Genomic DNA, 20,689 nt, shown 5'->3' with positions numbered 1-20,689 from the left:
AATATAGAAAACTACATAATAATATAAGGAAGAATCACCAGTATTTCTGCTAGTGAGAGATAATACTACCAAAACCCTTTGGTCCTTGTGTATTTATACACACAAACAAATGCATATTTACATATACCTTGAGATCCTGTTTACTTGAAATTGTCATAAATGCTTTCCCTACTCATTAATCATGTTCCTTTTCTATTGTTATTATACTTGTTATTTATTATATGTGTCTAATGATGTATCAGTTAAGACTTTTGATTCGTTTGCCTAATCACTTTACAGGAAGGTTGTGCTAGCTTGCATTCCCAACTGTGTATGGTTACATAGCATATACAATGGGCTTGTCTAGTTGAAATTCTTGTCCAATCTTAGAAGTCCAGACTTTTCGTAGTACTTTCGATTTTTGTTCAGTCAGTGAGATTCATTTTTTAAATATCAACTTCTGAAAAATTGTGAGACTTATTGTTATACAGCCTGAAAAGAATGCAGTGTGTTTCCTTTGTGGACATAATATAGATTGGTTATCTCAAGCGAAGCTTATGGAAAGAGAAGTAGACTTTTAAGAAACCTGTTAGGAAGGATATTCAGGAAAATATAGACATCTGATACAGCAAGTTCAAATTAAATATATATTTGTGTAACACTTAAATTTTACATAAACGTTGAGGTAGAGGATAAAGCTTCTTCCTAAAACAGGCCATTAAACCAATGCACATGTTACCAGTACACCAGGAAGAGTGTATAAGGTAGCATTTACTCTCCTCTCAAATCACAAAATTCCCAGCCGATCAACCATGTATCCCTTTACCCTTCCATGGCTTGTAGGTGATAAATCATTCTGGCACGTTCTTATACGTTTCAAGGTCATGTAATTCACTAACACAAACTAGCAAAGTCTATGTCTTTTGGGAAGTGACATTTTTCTCTATATCTCATAATAATATACCCATAATGGGTTTTTTTTTCTTTCATAATTACCTTTGTCAAGATATATGGAAAATGAATTAAAATTACTTGGAGGATTAAACCAAAATTAGATTTAAGAATATAATTTGCCTAGGAGGATAATTGAAGTATTGTCAGTAGATAAATCAAACCCAATGCATCAGTGGCTCTTTTATATGAAATAGACTCTAGTGAAAACACTGTAGCTAGAGAGGAAATCAGAATAACCAGGTATCAGGAATGTAGTAAAGCTCTGTTAATTCAGTTTTGTAGTATTTCAAATAAGGGTTTGCTGCTGCTGCTGCTGCTGCTGCTAAGTCGCTTCAGTCGTGTCTAACTCTGTGCGACCCCATAAATGGCAGCCCCCCAGGCTCCTCTGTCCCTGGGATTCTCCTGGCAAGAACACTGGAGTGGGTTGCCATTTCCTTCTCCAAGGCATGCATGCATGCTAAGTCGCTTCAGTCGTGTCTGACTCTGTGCGACCCTATGGACAGCAGCCCACCAGGCTCCTCTGACCATGGGATTCTCTAGGCAAGAATACTGGAGTGGGTTGCCATTTCTTTCTCCAAAATAAGGGTTTAGTTAGTGTTTATGCTGCCCCACTTTTCTGAGTCTAAAACTGGGATGACGACCTAGGGCTTTTGCTGACAGGGTGTGCAGCTCTAAAGCACATATTCCAGCTTTCTTGCGTGTTTAGCTTAGGTTTTGTGAGTGCATTGCTATTTACCCCATGAAATCACGTGTACAACACTCTGCTTTGTAACTGGACTTGTATTATCTCTTTTTTCTGTTACCACCCATTTCATATTAGCTGCATGGTTAGTCAGCTTGTTATTAAATTAACTGTGAATCACTTTAGCGGCCTGTGAAGTAACTAGTCTGTTTTGTGGTCTTTTGCCACACCGTTTTTATAATTTGCATCATTGGCTAATTAGTTGATATTTAAAATTCTTTGACGATTTCTCTGTGGTTTCATGCTTGATTTCTTTCTGAATATTTGTTAAAGAACAGTTCTGTATGTTTTCCTTGCTGTTGGAGTTCTCTGACGGTGTGTCTGCTTTCATCATTGGTTTTGATTTCCTGTCTCATCCTGTTGTCTGCTTAGCTGTCAATCCAGACCACCCCCCCCTCCGCCCCCGAGGCGGTAGTTTACCCATCCATCTCCCCTCCCCCGTCCTCCCACTTGCTCTGGTCATGGCCGTGCTGTGGCCCCCAGCATGTGTCCCCTTAGTCGGGTTTGTGCTTTGTCTTCATGTCTCATTAAATGGTGTTTATCCCCCATAGCAGTAAGTTGAATTGGTGTATCACTATGCAGTTACAGGAGAAGGCAATGGCAACCCACTCCAGTACTCTTGCCTGGAAAATCCCGTGGACGGAGGAGCCTGGTAGGCTGCAGTCCACGGGGTCGCACAGAGTCGGACACGACTGAAGCGACTTAGCAGCTTAGCTAGTGTTTATCTCTGCTTAGTAAATGCCTTTTCTTTTGCTATTTTTCTCTGGACATAAAAATCAATGCTGTAAACAAGATTTTAAGGGGAGATTTTTAAAGTCCTCAAACCAACTATCTTTAGAAACTTCAAACAAATCAATTATATGTAAGAATTGAAATACTATTAATTGTCTAATCTCCATTGATACAATGACCTGTATCAGGCAAAAATGAATAGATTTACTAACTTTGTAAAACTAGGGTGACTTGAAATAATGGAAGAAAACAAATCTAAATACTTTTACGTCTTTCAACAAGGTCTTCCATCACCCCAAGGGCTGTGCTTCCCCCTAGTAACCAGAATCAGTGACGTAACACCACATATTCCAAAGAACATTTGTAGTTTCTGATTTCCCTTGTGTTTATTTGAGAAATGTATTTCCTTAGAAATACAAATATCTAATAAGCTTATTAGAAACATTCAAAGTCTCTAGTAACCAAATGCGTTTTAACTTGAACAACAATGATATTCTGTTCTTGTTCTTAATATTTGCAAGGATTTAAAAAATATTACTCATTGACTGTAAGACTTCTGTGAGGAGCCCACATCATATAGGAGCTTTGAAATTTTTCATTTATATGATATTTGTAATGATATGTTAATGACATGAAATGTTAGTTATAATGGTAAACAGAGAAAATTTTATTAACATAATTGTTCTGTGCGTGCATGCTCAGTCACTCAGTTGTGCCCAACTCTTTGCAGCCCCATGGACTGTAGCCCACCAGGCTTCTCTGTCCATGAATTTTCCAGGCAAGAATACTGGAGTGGGTTGCCATTTCCTGCTCTGGGGAAACATACTGGTAAAGAGAATGCATTTTAAGATTGAATTTAACTTGTGCTAAAGTCTCAGTTCGGCCACTTACTCGTTGTATTGCCTTGGGCAACTTATTTAAACTCACCCTCAGTCCTTAGTTTTTTCATTTATGAAATGAGAATAAAATATCTGGCTCATGGGATGTTGATACAATGTTCATGAAGCACTTAGGTTGCCTCCCATTTAGGAAGTACTCAAAAAATTGGGCCTTTACTCTGTGCAGTGCGATCTCAACCATGTGAAAACTGCATTAAAAAGGATTGGGAGGAAAGTATGTTAATTTTTTTTTAAGGCAGCTATCTCTATATACTGTGTAATAATATTTTTTATTCAGTATTTTAAAAATATTCCAAATTTAACATTGTCATTTTTATATTCATAATAATGTAAACAGTAAAATTAGAAGAAATAAATATATGTGCTTAATATTTTATAGATAGATACCTAGCTTATTTAGCCAAGAAAGAATAATAGAGCCTGCTGCTGCTGCTGCTGCTGCTGCTGCTGCTGCTAAGTCGCTTCAGTCATGTCCAACTCTGTGCGACCCCATAGATGGCAGCCCACCAGGCTCCCCCGTCCCTGGGATTCTCCAGGGAAGAACACTGGAGTGGGTTGCCATTTCCTTCTCCAATGCAGGAAAGTGAAAAGTGAAAGTGAAGTCGCTCAGTCAGGTCCGACTCTTTGCGACCCCATGGACTGCAGCCTGCCAGGCTCCTCCATCCATGGGATTTTCCAGGCAAGAATACTGGAGTGGGGTGCCATTGCCTTCTCCGATAATAGAGCCTAAGGAACACTATAAGATATCTAAGAATTCTGAACCTATCAGATATATATATAATTCACTCAATCGTGTCTGACTCTTTGCAACCCCATGGACTGTGGCCTGCTAGGCTCGTCTGTCCGTGAAATTCTCCAGACAAGAATACTGGACTGGGTAGCCATTCTCCGCTCCAGATATGTATATGTAATTTACTTTAAAACAAGTAATTGATTATTATAGAAACACCTTTCGATTGCCTTATTCTGATTTTGATTATAATGGCTATTAATGTCCTAAAGAAAATACAGAAGTCTTTTCAAAATTAAGAAACATCTGAGAAGGTTTTTTCTCTTCCAGTTTGGATATATGCAGCTGTATGACTCTGAAATGATTATGTGTTAGGACTGAATGTTTGTGCCTCACCTCCACCATCAAAAAATTCATGTGTTGAATTCCTTAACCCCTAATGTGATGGTATTAGTAAGTGGGACGTTTGGGAGGTAATTGGGTCATAAGAGTGGTGCTCTCCTGAGTGGAATTAATGCCCTTATAAGAAGAGAAAGAAACTTGCACCCCTTCTTAGCTTTCCACCATATAGAGATATAGTGAGAAGACAGCCATCTGCGAAGCAGGAAGAGGGTCCTCACTAGACATCAGACCTGCCAGCACTCTGATCTTGGACTTCCCAGACTCCAAAACTGAGAAAAAAATAAATATTTGCTGTTTGAACCACCAAGTTTATGATAGTTTTTAAAGAGCATCCCAATCTAAAACAATATATCTTTGTGACCACATGGACTGTAGCCTACCAGGCTCCTCAGTCCGTGGAATTTTCCAGGCAAGAGTACTGGTGTGGGTTGCTGTTTCCTTCTCCAGGGGACCTTCCCAACCTAGGGATTGAACCCAGGTCTCCCGCATTACAGGCAGACGCTTTACCATCTGAGCCACCAGGGAAGCCCGTATATTTCTTTGAGCCCCTTTTTTGGGGGGTGGGGGTAAAAATACTGGAGTGGGTTACCATTCCTTTCTCCAGGAGGTCTTCCTGACCCAGGGATTGAACCTGGGTCTTCCACACTGTAGGCAGACGCTTTACCGTCTGAGCTACCAGGGAAGTCCTTCAAGGTTATATATCAATTACCATACCCTAAAAAGGGCAACCTAGATAAGATTATTTAAGTCGACCTTTTAAGGCTATTTTTTAAACTAAAGATTTATTTTATTTATCTAATTTTTTGGCTGTAGTGGGTCTTTGTTGCTGCACACAGGCTTATTCTAGTTGCAGCGAGCTACTCTAAGTTGCATGGGAGGGCTTCTCCCTGCAGTGGCTTCTCTTGTTGCAGAGCACAGGTTCTAGGCGTGCAGGCTTCTGTAGTTGTAGCAGTCGGCTCAGTACCTGTGACTTGCAGGCTCTAAAGCACAGGCTCAGTAGTTGTGGCGCATGGGCTTAGCTGCTCTGAGGCATGTGGGATCTTCCCAAACCAGGTATTGAACCAGTGTCCCCTGCACTGCAAGGCAAATTCTTGACCACTGGGTCACCAGGGAAGCCCTTTAGAGGTATTTTTTAAAGAAGTCTGTTATTGCCTTCTTGTCTAGTGCAAGATAATCATTATTATGAAAACTTATTTATAAGATTTTACTTTTTAAGACTTAATTCATAATATGTATTAATACCTAGTCTCTCAAACAATATAACAATAACCTTGTTCCCAAACAGTATTACTGAAAGGGCCATGACTATGGAAAACACACCTTGTGTAAGAAACAAAAATTGTGTCAGTGTTGAACAACTTGCCCACCAACATGTCTTCGTTGGGTAATTTCAATCATAACATGGGATCATCTCAAACAGGTGATCAGGTATTGATTCCTAACAATATTGGTGAATATTTTCTACTTATCAACATATATCACAGTCTCTAAACAGTTTATTTTTGAGTTATCTATATTTACCTTTTTCTATTTCACCCATAACAATTTTAATATGATATTTTATCATTCATCAGTGCTAAGTGCTTAATTACAAGTTCATTTCTATATGTTAGTATACAATTAGAATATGCAATTATAGAATGTGATTCAGTAACACTTTGGATGAATGATTTATATACTTCTTGTTTTAAAGGAGTGATACTTGAGAAATGTAAATGCAATTTTTAAAAAATCATTAAGGCAATGAAAAACTCTCCAGGTGAGGGTGGCAGATTGCAACCCCCTTCTCCCCAAGAAAGATCAGACCCCTAAATAAAGAAAATAAGAGCCAGAAAAATCATACTCCATCTCTGATGAGACAATGTTCAAGATTCTGTAACTTGAACTATAATATTTGAAGATAGAAAGCCGATGAAGGAAAAATTACTGAGTAGAGAAGAGGAAAATCAAACGTAATGCATGGGGAGAGGGAGTCTCAAGAGGGCCATCAGGATTGTTCTCCCACAATCCCAGAAAATTTCAGGAATTTAGGATGCCAGAAACTTCATAGGAAGAGGATAAGAAGGGGCTGAATCATGTTTAATTAAACATTTTATTTAGAGACCCAGATTCCTGCCACCATCTTGTGTAGACAAGTAACTATTTCCCCAGTATAGGGAGAAGAGAGAAAGAATGATGTGACTCTGAAAATAAGTGCCCTTAATTCCAGGATTCCTTCAGAAGCTAGAATCATCTCCTTAATCAAAGAGGTTAAAAGAGCCTCCTCTATAGAATCAGAACGATCCCCAGAGAAAATACTATAGCTCTAATTCGGAAAAAGAAAACAACAAAACAGCTGGCCACCTGATTACACAGTCACTAAGGAAGCTCACCTTCAAGCCTTTCACTCAAACTTCCATCAACTTTTTAGAGATTCACTCTTGTATGAACAGACAGTTGAGGAATATCAAGTGTGGAAAACTTCCAAAATAGAGGAGATCAAAGCAAAAACCATGGCAAAGTGTCTCCTTTTTATTTGAGGAGACCTCAGAGAAGATACTGCATGAATGAAACAAAGGTGAAATGAAAAAGAAGTGAACCACCAGAGAACAAGAAAGAATAAAGCATGCTAGCCCAAAGAAAAATCAGGTGGAAAATCTAAACCATTAAGTATAGGACATCATCTGAAAAAACAGGACAAAAAAAAAAAGAGATAGGGACTGAAAGAAGCATTTTTTTCCAATAGAGATTTAGTACATGAATCCAATACATCAATAGTAGGAGAACCAGAACTAGAAGACATGTGATAGAGAGAAAAATATCGAAGAATTAATATAAGAAAATGTGTAAGTAATGAAAAATATGTTTCTCTTATCTGAAAAAGCCCACTTAAAAAAAATGACCTAAAGCAAGGCACTTTGTTGGGAGGTGGGGTGGGAGTGGGGGAAGAGTATTGTGATAAAAAGAAGTTCCTGACGGTTTCCAAAGAGAAAAAACAAATAGGTCACAAACAGAAAATTTGAAATCAAAATGCCATCACACTTCTTAATAGCTGCATGGAAAGCTAGAAGACAGTGAAGCAATGCCTTCAAAATTCTAAAAGACAGTTTCCAACCTAAAATGTTGTGCCCAACCAATCAACAATCATGTATGCAAGTAATAAAGAAAATGTCAAGATCTCAAGAAAATGTATATTAGGAAACTACGTAGAAGATGTGTTTCACCAAAATTAAGATTAAATAATAAAAAGGAATCAGTTCAGTCACTCAGTTGTGTCTGACTCTTTGCGACCCCATGGACTACACCATGCCAGGCCTCCCTGTCCATCACCAACTCCCAGCGTTTACTCAAACTCATGTCCATTGAGTCGGTGATGCCATCCAATCATCTCATCCTATGTTGTCCCCTTCTCCTCCTGTCTTCAGTCTTTCCCAGAATCAGGGTCTTTTCCAATGAGTCAGTTCTCTGCATCTTGTGGCCAAAGTATTGGAGTCTCAGCTTCAGCATCAGTCCTTCCAATGAATGAATATTCAGAACTGATTTCCTTCAGGATGGACTGGTTGGATCTCTTTGCTGTCCAAAAGACTCTGAAGAGTCTTCTCCAGCACCACAGTTCAAAAGCATCAATTCTTCGGTGCTCAGCTTTTTTTATAGTCCAATTCTCACATCCATACATGACTACAAGAAAAACCAAAGCTTAGACTAGATGGACCTCTGTCAGCAAAGTAATGTCTCTGCTTTTTAATATGCTGTCTAGGTTGGCTATAACTTTTCTTCCAAGGAGTAAGCATCTTTTAATTTCATGGCTGCAGTCACCATCTGCAGTGATTTTGGAGCCCCCCCAAAAAAAGTCTGTCACTGTTTCCACTGTTTCCCCATCTATTTGCCAAGAAGTCATGGGACCAGATGCCATGATCTTAGTTTTCTGAATGTTGAGTTTTAAGCCAAATTAAACTCATGATTAAACTTAAACTCTATCCTTTCACTTTCACCAAGAGGCTCTTTAGTTCTTCGCTTTCTGCCATAAGGGTGGTGTCATCTGCATATCTGAGGTTATTGATATTTCTCCCGGCAATCTTGATTCCAGCTTGTGCTTCTTCCAGTCTGGCATTTCTTATAATGTACTCTGCATATAAGTTAAACAAGCAAGATAACAATATACAGCCTTAACGTACTCCTTTTCCTATTTGGAACCAGTCCGTTCTTGCATGTCTGGTCCTAACTATTGCTTTTTGACCTGCATACAGATTTCTCAGGAGGCAGGTAAGGTGGTCTGCTATTCCCATCTCTTTAAGAGTTTTCCACAGTTTGTTGTGATCCATACAGTCAAAGGCTTTGGCATAGTCAATAAAGCAGAAATAGATGTTTTTCTGGAACTCTCTTGCTTTTTCGATGATCCAGAGTATGTTGGCAATTTGATCTCTCATTCCTCTGCCTTTTCTAAATCCAGCTTGAACATCTGGAATTTCATGGTTCATGTACTGTTGAAGCCTGGCTTGGAGAATTTTGAGCATTAATTTACTAGTGTGTGAGATGAGTGCAATTGTACGGTAGTTTGAGCATTCTTTGGCATTGCCTTTCTTTGGGATTAGAATGAAAACTGACCTTTTCCAGTCCTGTGGCCACTGCTAAGTTTTCCAAATTTGCTGGCATATTGAGTGCAGCACTTTCACAGCATCATCTTTCAGAATTTGAAATAGCTCAACTGGAATGCCATCACCTCCACTAGCTTTGTTCCTAGTAATGCTTCCTAAGGCCCACTTGACTTTGGACTCCAGGATGTCTGGCTCTAGGTGAGTGATCACACCATCATGATTCTCCGGGTCATAAAGATCTTTTTTGTATAGTTCTTCTGTGTATTCTTGCCACCTCTTCTTAATACCTTCTGCTTCTGTTAGGTCCATACCACCTCTGTCCTTTATTGTCCCTATCTTTGCATGAAATGTTCCCTTGGTATCTCTAATTTTCTTGAAGAGATCTCTAGTCTTTCCCATTCTATTGTTTTCCTCTATTTTTTGCATTGATCACTGAGGAAGGCTTTCTTATCTCTCCTTGCTATTCTTTGGAAGTCTGCATTCAAATGGGTATATCTTTCCTTTTCTCCTCTACCTTTTGCCTCTCTTCTTTTTACAGCTATTTGTAAGGCCTCCTGAGACAGCCATTTTGCCTTTTTGCATTTCTTTTTCTTGGGGATGGCCTTGATCCCTGCCTCCTGTACAATGTCACGAACCTCAGTCCATAGTTCACCAGGCACTCTATCAAATCTAATCCCTTGACTCTGTTTGTCACTTCCACTGTATAATTGTAAGGAATTTGATTTAGGTCATACCTGAATGGTCTAGAACTAACATCCAGAAAAGATGTTCTTTTTATTATAGGGGACTGGAATGCAAAAGTAGGAAGTCAAGAAACACCTGGAGTAATAGGCAAATTTGGCATTGGAGTACAGAATGAAGCAGGGCAAAGGCTAATAGAGTTTTGCCAAGAGAACACACTGGTCATAGCAAACCCCTTTTCCAACAACACAAGAGAAGAATCTACACATGGACATCACCAGATGGTCAATACTAGACCACTCAATGGACATGAGTTTGAGTAAACTCCAGGAGTTGGTGATGGACAGGGAGGTCCGGCGTACTGCAGTCCATGGGGTCGCAAAGAGTCAGACACGACTGAGTGACTGAACTGAACTGAACGGGATGGTCTAGTGGTTTTCCCTACTTTCTTCAATTTAAATCTGAATTTGGCAATAAGGAATTCATGATCTGAGCCACAGTCAGCTCCCTGTCTTGTTTTTGCTGACTGTATAGGGTTTCTCCATCTTTGGCTGGATGAAAGATGTAATAAAAGGGAATGCTGCTGCTGCTGCTGCTGCCGCCTAGTCGCTTCAGTCGTGTCCAACTCTATGCGACCCCATAGACAGCAGCCCACCAGGCTCCCTCGTCCCTGGGATTCTCCTGGCAAGAACACTGGAGTGGGTTGCCATTTCCTTCTCCAATGCAGGACAGTGACAAGGAATAAGTGGTGTCTAACACAAGAGTGGATGAAGGGAGTTCTTAGTCTGATGGCAAAGGAAAGTCACAGGACCAGACGGAGCCAGGTGTTAGGCCTAGAAAGCTGTGAATCCAGGTTTTAGTAAAGGGTCAGAAGGCACAGGAAAGATGTCTACAGGAAAGAAAAATGGAACTGGCCAATTATTTGACAATTTTCACACAGTGGAAAATAGTACCATAGAACATTTTACAGAACTTTTGTGCAGGGAAAGTCTTGGATGTTAAGAAGAAAAAAATTTACAGCATAGGTAGCTCAGCAGTGAACTATACATACAGTTAATATACAAAGAAATAATAATAAAAGACACTGCATGAATACTTAACTAAAATTTAGAGGTAATATTAAGAGGATGACCAAAGGGAAAGGACATATAAGTTATGCAAAAAAAACACCCCACTTTATCTCCTGTAACAGAAAATCAATAGATGGTGTCTAATATTTACAAATCGAAAGAGCAGTATACATTTTTTAATTGCAGTATAGTTGATTTACAATGTCATGTTAGTTTCAGGCATACAGCATAGTGATTCAGATATACATATATTTGTGTAAATATATATACATATACATATTCTTTTTCAGATTCTTTTCCCTTATAGATTATTACAAAATGTTGGGTAAAGATCCCTGTGTTATACAGTAGGTCTTTGTTGGTTACCTATTTTATATAGTAGTGTGTATCTGTTAATCTCAGTCTTCTAATTTATCCCTCCTTTTCCCTTTCATAACTGTAAGTTTGTTTTCTGTGTTTGTGGATATTTTTGTTTTGTAAATAAATTCATTTATATATTTTTTAGATTCTACTTATAAGCAGTATCATGTATTTGCCTTTCTCTGCCTGACTTACTCCACTTAGTATGATAATCTGTAGGTGCATCCATGTTGCTGCAAATGCTATTTCATTTTTAAAGGCTAAGTAATGTATATATTCCATTGTGTATATCATATATAACATTGTTGTTGTTCAGTCACTAAGTCATGTCCAACTCTTTGCAACCCCATGGACTGCAGCACATCAGGGGCCATATATATATAACATATATAATTATATATTATATGTATATGTTATATGTGTGTGTGAAAGTTGCTCAGTCATGTCCAGCTCTTTGCAACCCCTTGGATTATACAGTCCATGAAATTCTCCAAGCCAGAATACTGGAGTGGGTAGCCTTTCCCTTCTGCAGGAGATCTTCCCAACCCAGGGATCAAACCAAGGTCTTCCACATTGCAGGTGAATTCTTTACCAGCTGAGCCACCAGGAAAGCCCATATGTTTTATATATATATATATGCACACACACATTAATATATAATGTATAATTAGTATATAATATTATATTAATATATTAATCACACATATCATATAATATATTAAATCCATATAATAAATATATACATTATAACATATCTATGTTATATGTTATATGTGTATATTATATATATTATATGTATAATATGTGAGTGTATATATATTATATATATGTTACATCTTCTTTTTTGTTTTTCAGAATTGCCCTCAGGTGTCAGAACCTCTGCTGAACTGTGAGGGCAGACAGCTCTTTCTTTTTTAATGTGTTTGGTTTTTTGGCTGTGCTGTCTTCGTTTAGTCTCAGCTCTTGAAAAATCTCTGGTCTTCGTTGCAGCATCTGGGATCTTTCCGTTGCAGCCTGTGAACTTAGCTGTAGCATATGGGATCTAGTTCCCTGACCAGGGATTGAATCTGGCCCTCTACACTGGGAACTTGGGGTCTTAGCCACTGGACCACCAGGGAAGCCCCTATCTCACATCTTTGTTGTCCATTCATCTGTTGATGGACACTTAAGATGGTTCCATGTCTTGGCTATTATAAATAGTACTGCAGTGAAAATTGAGCTGCAAGTATCTTTTCAAACTATGGTTTTCTGTGGATATATGCCCAGGAGTGGGAGTGCTGGATCATATGGTAAGTCTGTTTTAAGTTTTATAAGGAACCCCTATATTGTTCTCCATAGTGTCTGCACCAATTTATTTTCCTACTAACTGTGTAGGAGGGTTCCTTTTTATCCACACCCTCTCCAGCTTTTATTATTTGTAGACTTTTTAATGATGGCTGTTCTGACTGGAGTAAGGTGATATCTCACTACAGTTTTGATTTGAAATAAGCAATATACATTTATTGTATAGAAAAACAGAGATGGATTTCAGGAAAGAAAACCAATGAGTTGAAAAGCATTATCTGTTCACCAGATTTTCTCTTTGAGTGAAGTGTTTACAGAACAAGGAACTGTTTTTGTCATTCCCTCCTTTTTAGCATTATTTGGATTTTAAAGCCAATTACCTATAATATATCGCATGAAAGTTTCTGAAGAGGGAAAACAGGAGATCAATTGAAACCAAGCTTGCTTCTAAGATATCTGGTTAAGAATCCTTCTTTGAGAAGCAGTGGCTCAGAGCATGATTGGGTTGAGGCAAATTTAGAGATGATTCAGTTTAGCTTTCTCATTTTGTAGATATAAAAGTTGAGGCTGCACTTGGGGAAGAGGAACATAGCAAGTTAATGTGAAAGCTGGGATTGGAGTGACTTCCTGTTCGCTCCTCACATCTAAAGAAAGAGGTAGACAAGGAACATAGAGAGTTAGAATAATGGTGTCAGAGAGATTGAGATTAAATCTTGTCTTGGTCACTTATGACCTGGGACTAGCCACTTGGTCTTTTTGTAAAATGGGGAATACAACATCTATATTTGTGGTTTGGACTAGGAAAAGACTATTAAATGTTAAATTAATCTTAAAAAAAAAAACCAAAGCAAAGAAAAACAACCCCAAGGATAGGATGCCTTGTAAAATCATAAATCTAGCACAAGCTTAGTTTTGGGAGTATGAATAAGGCATAGGCTTACTGTCTTTACCAACACATATTCTTTTAGAATATATGTGTCTTTATCAACATAAATTTTCTTAGAGAAGAATCAATCAGTTTTGTCTAGAATCTTGCCTTGTTTTTTAGAAGCTGCCGGTTGAAAGACATTCTGAGAGTGAGTGATGATTAATTTCTTTTATTTACTACCATATATAGCAAAGATACATGGTTTGAAGTTTCTTGGCTATTCATCATAGGATGATGAACTGGCTTACATCATAGGATGTGTTATACTTAGAATTTTTAGGACATGTATTAAATAGATTAATTGAAATAAGGAAAAGTAAGGAAATCGCCCTTAATTTATAGTCCCTGAATTCTTCAGCATTTATTTGGATCAATAATATTTACATATACTTTGGAATGTGCATTACCTTGGCCAGTAGATACTTTTACAATTCAATATTTTATCTTTTGCTAGAATTCAGTGTATTTACAGAGAACCACAATACCGAATTTTGGGGATCAGTGAAACACTTGTTTGCTGTGTTCTCCACTAATTGTTGATTAACTATGGTGTTTTCCCCCAGCACATTAACCTTCATTAGATACTCATAGTTTATGTTTTATGCTCTTTCTACAGTTGTCAGATCTATCCAGTGTGTATATTAATAAATCTATTTATCTTTTATATATTATATTACAAAGTCTCTGGTCAGATGTTTGAAATATAATTAGAAATTAGATTTCATACCAGTTTCTGTAAATAGTAATGGTTTAAGAAAAAAAAAATTAGATGTATTTCTCTTTGTCCCTTCCTTCCTTTGTGACTCCTTTATGTGTAACTAGAACATATTACATTCCTTCTTCTCTTAAATCAGTGGTGAACCTAAGCGTGACACCCAGAAATTCTTCATTGAAACAGATGGTCTCTAAGGGTTCCTTCCAGCTCCAAATATGTTGGTCAGGGAAGGCATAGCGTGATGTAGTGGAAAGCCTGTGAGCTTCAGACCTGGATTCAGAGTTCATCTAGAATGCTTGCTGTCTAGGTGACCTTGTCATGATATTGCAAGAGACATAGTAAGAGCTATTTAAAGTATTAATTTTTAAAAGAAAAAAACTAAGTGATTAAAACAAGAAAAAATATCTATGTAAAGATTTTTCAGTTCAGTTCATTTCAGTCACTCAGTCATGTCCACTCTTCACGACCCCATGAATTGCAGCACGCCAGGCCTCCCTGTCCATCACCATCTCCCGGAGTTCACTCAGACTCACATCCATCGAGTCCGTGATGCCATCCAGCCATCTCATCCTCTGTCGTCCCCCTCTCCTCCTGCCCCCAATCCCTCCCAGCATCAGAGTCTTTTCCAATGAGTCAACTCTTCGCATGAGGTGGCCAAAGTACTGGAGTTTCAGCTTTAGCATCATTCCTTCCAAAGAAATCCCAGGGTTGATCTCCTTCAGAATGGACTGGTTGGATCTCCTTGCAGTCCAAGGGACTCTCAAGAGTCTTCTCCAACACCACAGTTCAGAAGCATCAATTCTTCGGCGCTCAGCCTTCTTCACAGTCCAACTCTCACATCCATACATGACCACAGGAAAAACCATAGCCTTGACTAGATGGACCTTTGTAGGCAAAGTAATGTCTCTGCTTTTCAATATGCTATTTTTACATCTTGCAGACACTGAATACATGCTAGTCCCCTATGGTGTTGTAATTCCAGAAGATAGTAGGACCAACGAGATAAAGAAAATGAGAAGGAATGTACAATACTCCCCCCACCCCCGTCTTTGTAATTTTGCTTTTCCTTGGTTTCAGTTACCTGTGGTCAGTTATGGTCTGAAATATTAAATGGAAAATTAAAATTAAAAAAAACCCAGTTCCTAAATTTGAAATTATACACTGTCCTCCAACCAGCCCAGGACATGAATCATTCCTTTGTCCAGGGTATTCACACTATATACATTCTCCCCCCGCCAATATAAGAATAAGCATAGTACAGTTGACCCTTGAACTACATGGGTCAGGCTGGGGGTCAGGATCCTGCCCCTCAGGAGCTGCTTTGTTGAGAGCATATACTTAATTTCCCCAAGTTTGAGCTTCCTCGCTTCTTGGATGGAGATAATAAAATCTTTCAGGGCTGTTGTGAGCATAGGAGAATGTGCGTGCCATCACCCAGCATAGTTGCCAACACATAAAGGGCACGGGTTGAGTGTTGGTTCTCTTCTCTCTCCTTCCAGGGGAAAGTGCATCTACAATTTTTACTATGAGGCTTTCTCTAGCCACTCAGTGAGAATAAGAACTAGCCTGAATTTCACCCTGCAAAACTGATTTTTAAAAAAGAGTGGGCAGATGGAAAAATCCAGGTTCTTTCCGATCCATTAGTTGTTGCTCCGTTCACTGGCCAGCAGCCTACCTGGGTGATACTTGAGGAGTGAAGAAAGGTGGTTGACAGCAACCACGGAGATAGTTGACCTCTATGGCGCTGATGGAAGCCTGCAAGGAGGGGAGAATTCAGGAGCAGGTCCGAGAGCAGAGAGCCTGCTTTCCTCTTCTCAATACAGCTTTGTCTTTGGTCTGCCAATTGAAAGGGGGAAGCTGACTTACACTACTTAATATCCAGAAATTTCCAGAAAACCTCCTTGTCTTCACCCTAAAAGCCCTTCAGCCCCCTCCCTACCCCGAAGTTGAAAGATTTCTGTCTAGAAAGGACAATTATAATCCAGCACAACTTGCCTCTGGTCAGAATGAGATCTGAGCATTTTTCTGACAAAATGCTTCATCTTTTAGGATCTCTACGTCTGATTTCCTTTTGGAGTCCTAATTTTCCTTATTTAGCCTAATAATTTGCAAAATGGTCTGCTTTAGATAATGGTACAGTATAGATATATTTAAGGCATTCATTCTAAAAACATTTTTAAATAATTTTATTTTTCTTTTCATGAATTACTGATGCACTAATCATGACTTCAGTCCACAGTGTTTTTCCTTTTTAAATAAACTCTTTAAGAAGATTTCACACAAATCATCATTCAGTGTTAAGAATTGTAATTCTGTGAATATAAACAGGAGCTACATAAATATGATTTGATTGGTTTTATACAACACTGATGAGAATATATTCAGATGGCATTTGAAAAAGTGTTTACAAATACACTTCTGTTTAGTGTTGCAGCAGCATTGTGATGTGTCAGTATTATTAACCATAGTTTATGGTGGAGGACACTGAAGCCCAAAGATTTTAAATTTCAAGCAGCCCAGGATCATCGAGCCAATTAGAGTTCTGAACTAGAAATTCTAATTTCCAAGTAGAGTTCTTGCCAGGATGCCACAACTGAGCTAAAGTTTCAATCAGTAAGAGCCTTCGTTTAGACTTGCATACATACTGAATCCTCCATGCTTTACATGACATCAGCTTTCCCACTGAATGAATCTTATGCTCTGTTATAAATGTTCCATCTGTAATCTTTCAACCTCTTGCTTAATTCTCTTAATAAATATGAATACCTAATTAGTCCTTTGGCATGTCCAAATGAGAACTATTTAAACTACTATGAAATAAACTCTTAAGGAACAATGCTTACAGTTTTGTTATTTTTTTTTTCTAATGGCACGAAGTAGCACTATTAGTTAAAAAAGAACTTAGTGCTGAGGTCTGGTCTTATTTTCCAGGTGGCGCTGCATGCGTGTGGAGTGGCAACAGACATGGTGATCGAACACTGCCTCAGAACACGGGCTTCCTTTGTCACGTGCCCTTGCTGTTACGGTTTCGTTCAGAACACCTCCAAGCTTAATTTTCCAAAAAGGTGAAATCTTGTGTTCTGCCACAAGGTATCAATATGGGTGTCAAATCAATGCACAAAACTCTTTTGATATAAAGTCGCAATGAGATTTCAGGCTCCAGCTCATTTCCTTTTTCCCCAATGGCAAGCATTGTTCATAAGCTGCATAAGGAAGAGAGGATCTCCTCCTTGTCTGCCCCATTCATATCTACTGCTGGAACCAGCTCTTGCTGAAGTTTAGAACAGATCTGTCGAGGAGTTAGCAGTCTGGAAGTCAGCACTCCTCTGTGTACTTCTCAGAGAAAATCATCACCCTTGAGAGGCAATAGAGGGCAGTGGTCAAGTGCTTAGGACCTGAAAGTTTTCTGCCCCAGTGCTGATATTGGCTCCTTGTTCTTTTGTAAATTGTTTCACCTCAGGCAATTCACTTAAACTCTTGTTACCTACATTTCCTCATCTACAAAAGGGAGATTATAATAATATCTACCTCAGGGTTTTTATGAGAATTGAATGATATACATGTAAACCACTTCATAGTGGCACAAAGTAAGTGCTCAATAAACATGAACTGTTGCTAACTACAGCAATAGTTTAAATTCTTCCTGGGAGTGGTGATGATTAACCTGTAAGCTCAACAGCCATATTTACTGTCCTCCTTACCTCACACAGGAAAGGGAGACATTTTCATTGTCATCACTTTAACTCAACACGCTTGCTGACTCAGTTACATCTGACTCTTTGTGACCCCATGGACCATAGCCCGCGAGGCTCTACTGTCCATGGAATTTCCCAGGCAAGATTACTGGAGCGGGTTGCCATTTCCTCCTCTAGGGAATTTTCCCCACCCAGGCATCAAACCCATGTCTCCTGCATTGGAAGGTGGGTTCTTAACCACTTAACCCTGCACTCACCCTAGTGGGGGGCCATTCTTGGTGTTTATGACATTTCATTTGATTTATGGTTATTGAGAATCCAGCCGATCATATTAGGCCTGTTAAATATAGGCTAGGTTAAATATGTTCATTTGAGCTGTTCGGTCTACAATCTCACTTAACTGATTTTAAAGTCTCAGTTTAGTGTCTGTCAACTTTTCCACTTCTCTGTGGACTTACTGACACTTACCCACTTTGTCATTAAGGCACCACTCCCAGGCCCCACTGTCCCCTTGCCCTAATCACCCTAGGGCCAGGTACCAGACAACTCGGGACAGCCCCTACAGCTTCAGAATAACAGTAAAACCTACATTTTTAACATGCCTGAATCTGTGTGCACCCATGCAAGGAAGAGAAGAAAGTGATTGTGCTTCTCTAATACTAAATAATCTTTGAAAGAAATTCTTTAAAATGAATCACATACAGATAACATGCTTTTGTCATCTTATGAAGGTACTTCAAACTGGCATTGTTTTTACTTCAGGATAGCATTATACCCTTCAGATAAAATACATATTTTTGTTTATGGTTTAATTTCTCCAAGACTATTTCTACTCTTTAATCTTTGGTATTTAAGTAATTCATTTTTCTTTTCTATTTCAGTGAACAATTCAAGAAAACATTATCATACAAGGTAACTTTTTTTAAAATTTATTTTAATTGGAGGCTAATTACTTTACAATATTGTGTATTTGCCATACATTCACATGAGTCAGCCATAGGTGTACATGTGTTCCCCATCCTGAACCCCCCTCCCAGCTCCCTCCCCATCCCATCCCTCAGGGTCATCCCAGTGCACCAGCCCTGAGCACCCTGTCTCATACATCGAACCTGGACTGGCAATCTATTTCACATACGATAATATATATGTTTCAATGCTATTCTCTCAAGTCATCCCACCCTTGCTTTCTTCCACAGAGTCCAAAGTCTGTTCTTTACATCTGTGTCTCTTTTGCTGTCTCGTATAAAGGGTCATAATTACCATTGATCTAAATTCCATATATATATATATTAATATACTGTATTGGTGTTTTTCTTTCTGACTTACTTCACTCTGTATAATAGGTTCCAGTTTCATCCACCTCATTAGAACTGATTCAAATGTATTCTTTTTAATGGCTGAGTAATACTCCATTGTGTATATGTACCACAGCTTTCTTATCCATTCATCTGCTGATGGACATCTAGGTTGCTTCCATGTCCTGGCTATTGTAAACAGTGCTGCAATGAACATTGGGGTACACGTGTCTTTTTCAATTCTGATTTCCTCAGTGTGTATGCCCAGTAGTGGGATTGCTGGGTCGTACATGCTATCATACATGGGGTCTCAAAGAGTCAGACATGACTGAGCGACTGAACTGAACACTATCTTACAAGGAAACTTTTAAAAGATCTAGATGTTTTGCTCATATACTTTTTATTACTTCTTTATATTTTCTCTCTCAAATTTCTAATGGAGCATATAGTCTAGTTACACTTGAATCACTCAGGAGCATCTAACACAGATTTTTTTTTTCTTTTTGGCCAGTCAAGATTAATCTTCAAGTAGCTGACAAGATTTGCAAAAAGTCTGAGAGTTGACCCTACTCGCAAGCTAACAAGTTGGCCTGGCACAATTTTCATAGATGCTAGCAGAAGATAGGAAACCCCTGAGTCAGAGACAAAGGGCAGTATTGCTCACAGCAGTAGGAGTAGCTGGACTATCATCAGTTTCACAGGGACTCCCTGAGCCCCAGTTCCCACAGGGCAGCACAGAAAGGGCCAGGTGATACCTACATGTACAGTGAATTGCATTACAGGGACGGAAACCTGAGCTAGGAAACCCGAATGTTTTAAGATGTAATCTTTAAGTAAGCATGCCTCCCCTTTTCTGCAGAGGGAGAGAAGGGGAGTTTCCAAGTCTGTATAGTTTCCAAGACTGTTCACTTTGAAAGGATTATCTGATACAGAGGCAGATTTTTTCTGTAGAAGGTAGTAAATACTTCAGGCTTTGCTGGGCACTTGCACATCTCCCACATACTCTACATCGGCCTGTCGTTGTTGCTGGTGTACACCTCTTTGAAAGTGTGAAAACCCTTCTTAATTTGCAGGCCATACAAAAACAGTTCATAGACTGAATTTGGCCAATGGGCCAGACATAGTTTGCCAGTCCCTGGTCTGGAACAGAGACAGTGTCTCTTCTCATAAGATGTAAAGAAACACAAGAGGCCCACAGAGAACTGTCTCCCAGCAGCAGTCAGAACATTGCATAGTTTTGAGTCACCAGTCTGAGCAAAACAGTTTGCAGCTTTCTGAGCATCACTATGAACTAATTAATTGATCAGTGATGTTGATATGATACAATCTAAGAAATGGTGATTTTGAGAGAAATATACAGATAAGCCCATTAAAAACTAATAAATTAGTCTGTATTCTTAGTTTGGTTAATTCCACTTCTTGTGCAGACTCACTAAAAATATGCAATCTCAGTCTCATTTTATATACCAGCCCCTGCTTTCTAGGAATTTTACCTTCTTCCCCATCCAACAGAGAAACTGTGAGATAAAGTAACCTAAAAATGCTCATTTCTTCCACCTTGGCCTCTATGTCTCCCTCACCTCTGATTTACAACTCTTAAACACCCACCTCTAGCTCTGTCTCCTGCCCCATGTCCTGCCTTTGCCTCT

The 20,689-nt window shown here is 38.9% G+C and overlaps 1 protein-coding gene across 2 annotated transcripts in view; it reads left to right on the top strand.

Annotated features, from left to right (window-relative positions):
- Positions 1-20,689, top strand: part of GSTCD (glutathione S-transferase C-terminal domain containing) — a 139,533-nt gene that overhangs the window by 109,567 nt on the left and 9,277 nt on the right. For both annotated transcript variants that reach the window (XM_018049244.1, XM_005681339.2), the window contains 2 exons: positions 16,982-17,115; positions 18,627-18,657. In XM_018049244.1, coding sequence (XP_017904733.1) covers positions 16,982-17,115; positions 18,627-18,657 — 165 coding nt within the window. The remainder of the gene's footprint in view (positions 1-16,981; positions 17,116-18,626; positions 18,658-20,689) is intronic.

Source organism: Capra hircus, chromosome 6 (genome assembly GCF_001704415.2).
Source record: "Capra hircus breed San Clemente chromosome 6, ASM170441v1, whole genome shotgun sequence".
Classification (NCBI taxonomy): Eukaryota; Metazoa; Chordata; class Mammalia; order Artiodactyla; family Bovidae; genus Capra; species Capra hircus.
The sequence above is the reverse complement of the archived record's forward strand: the minus strand, read 5'-3'. Positions and strand labels throughout refer to the sequence as shown.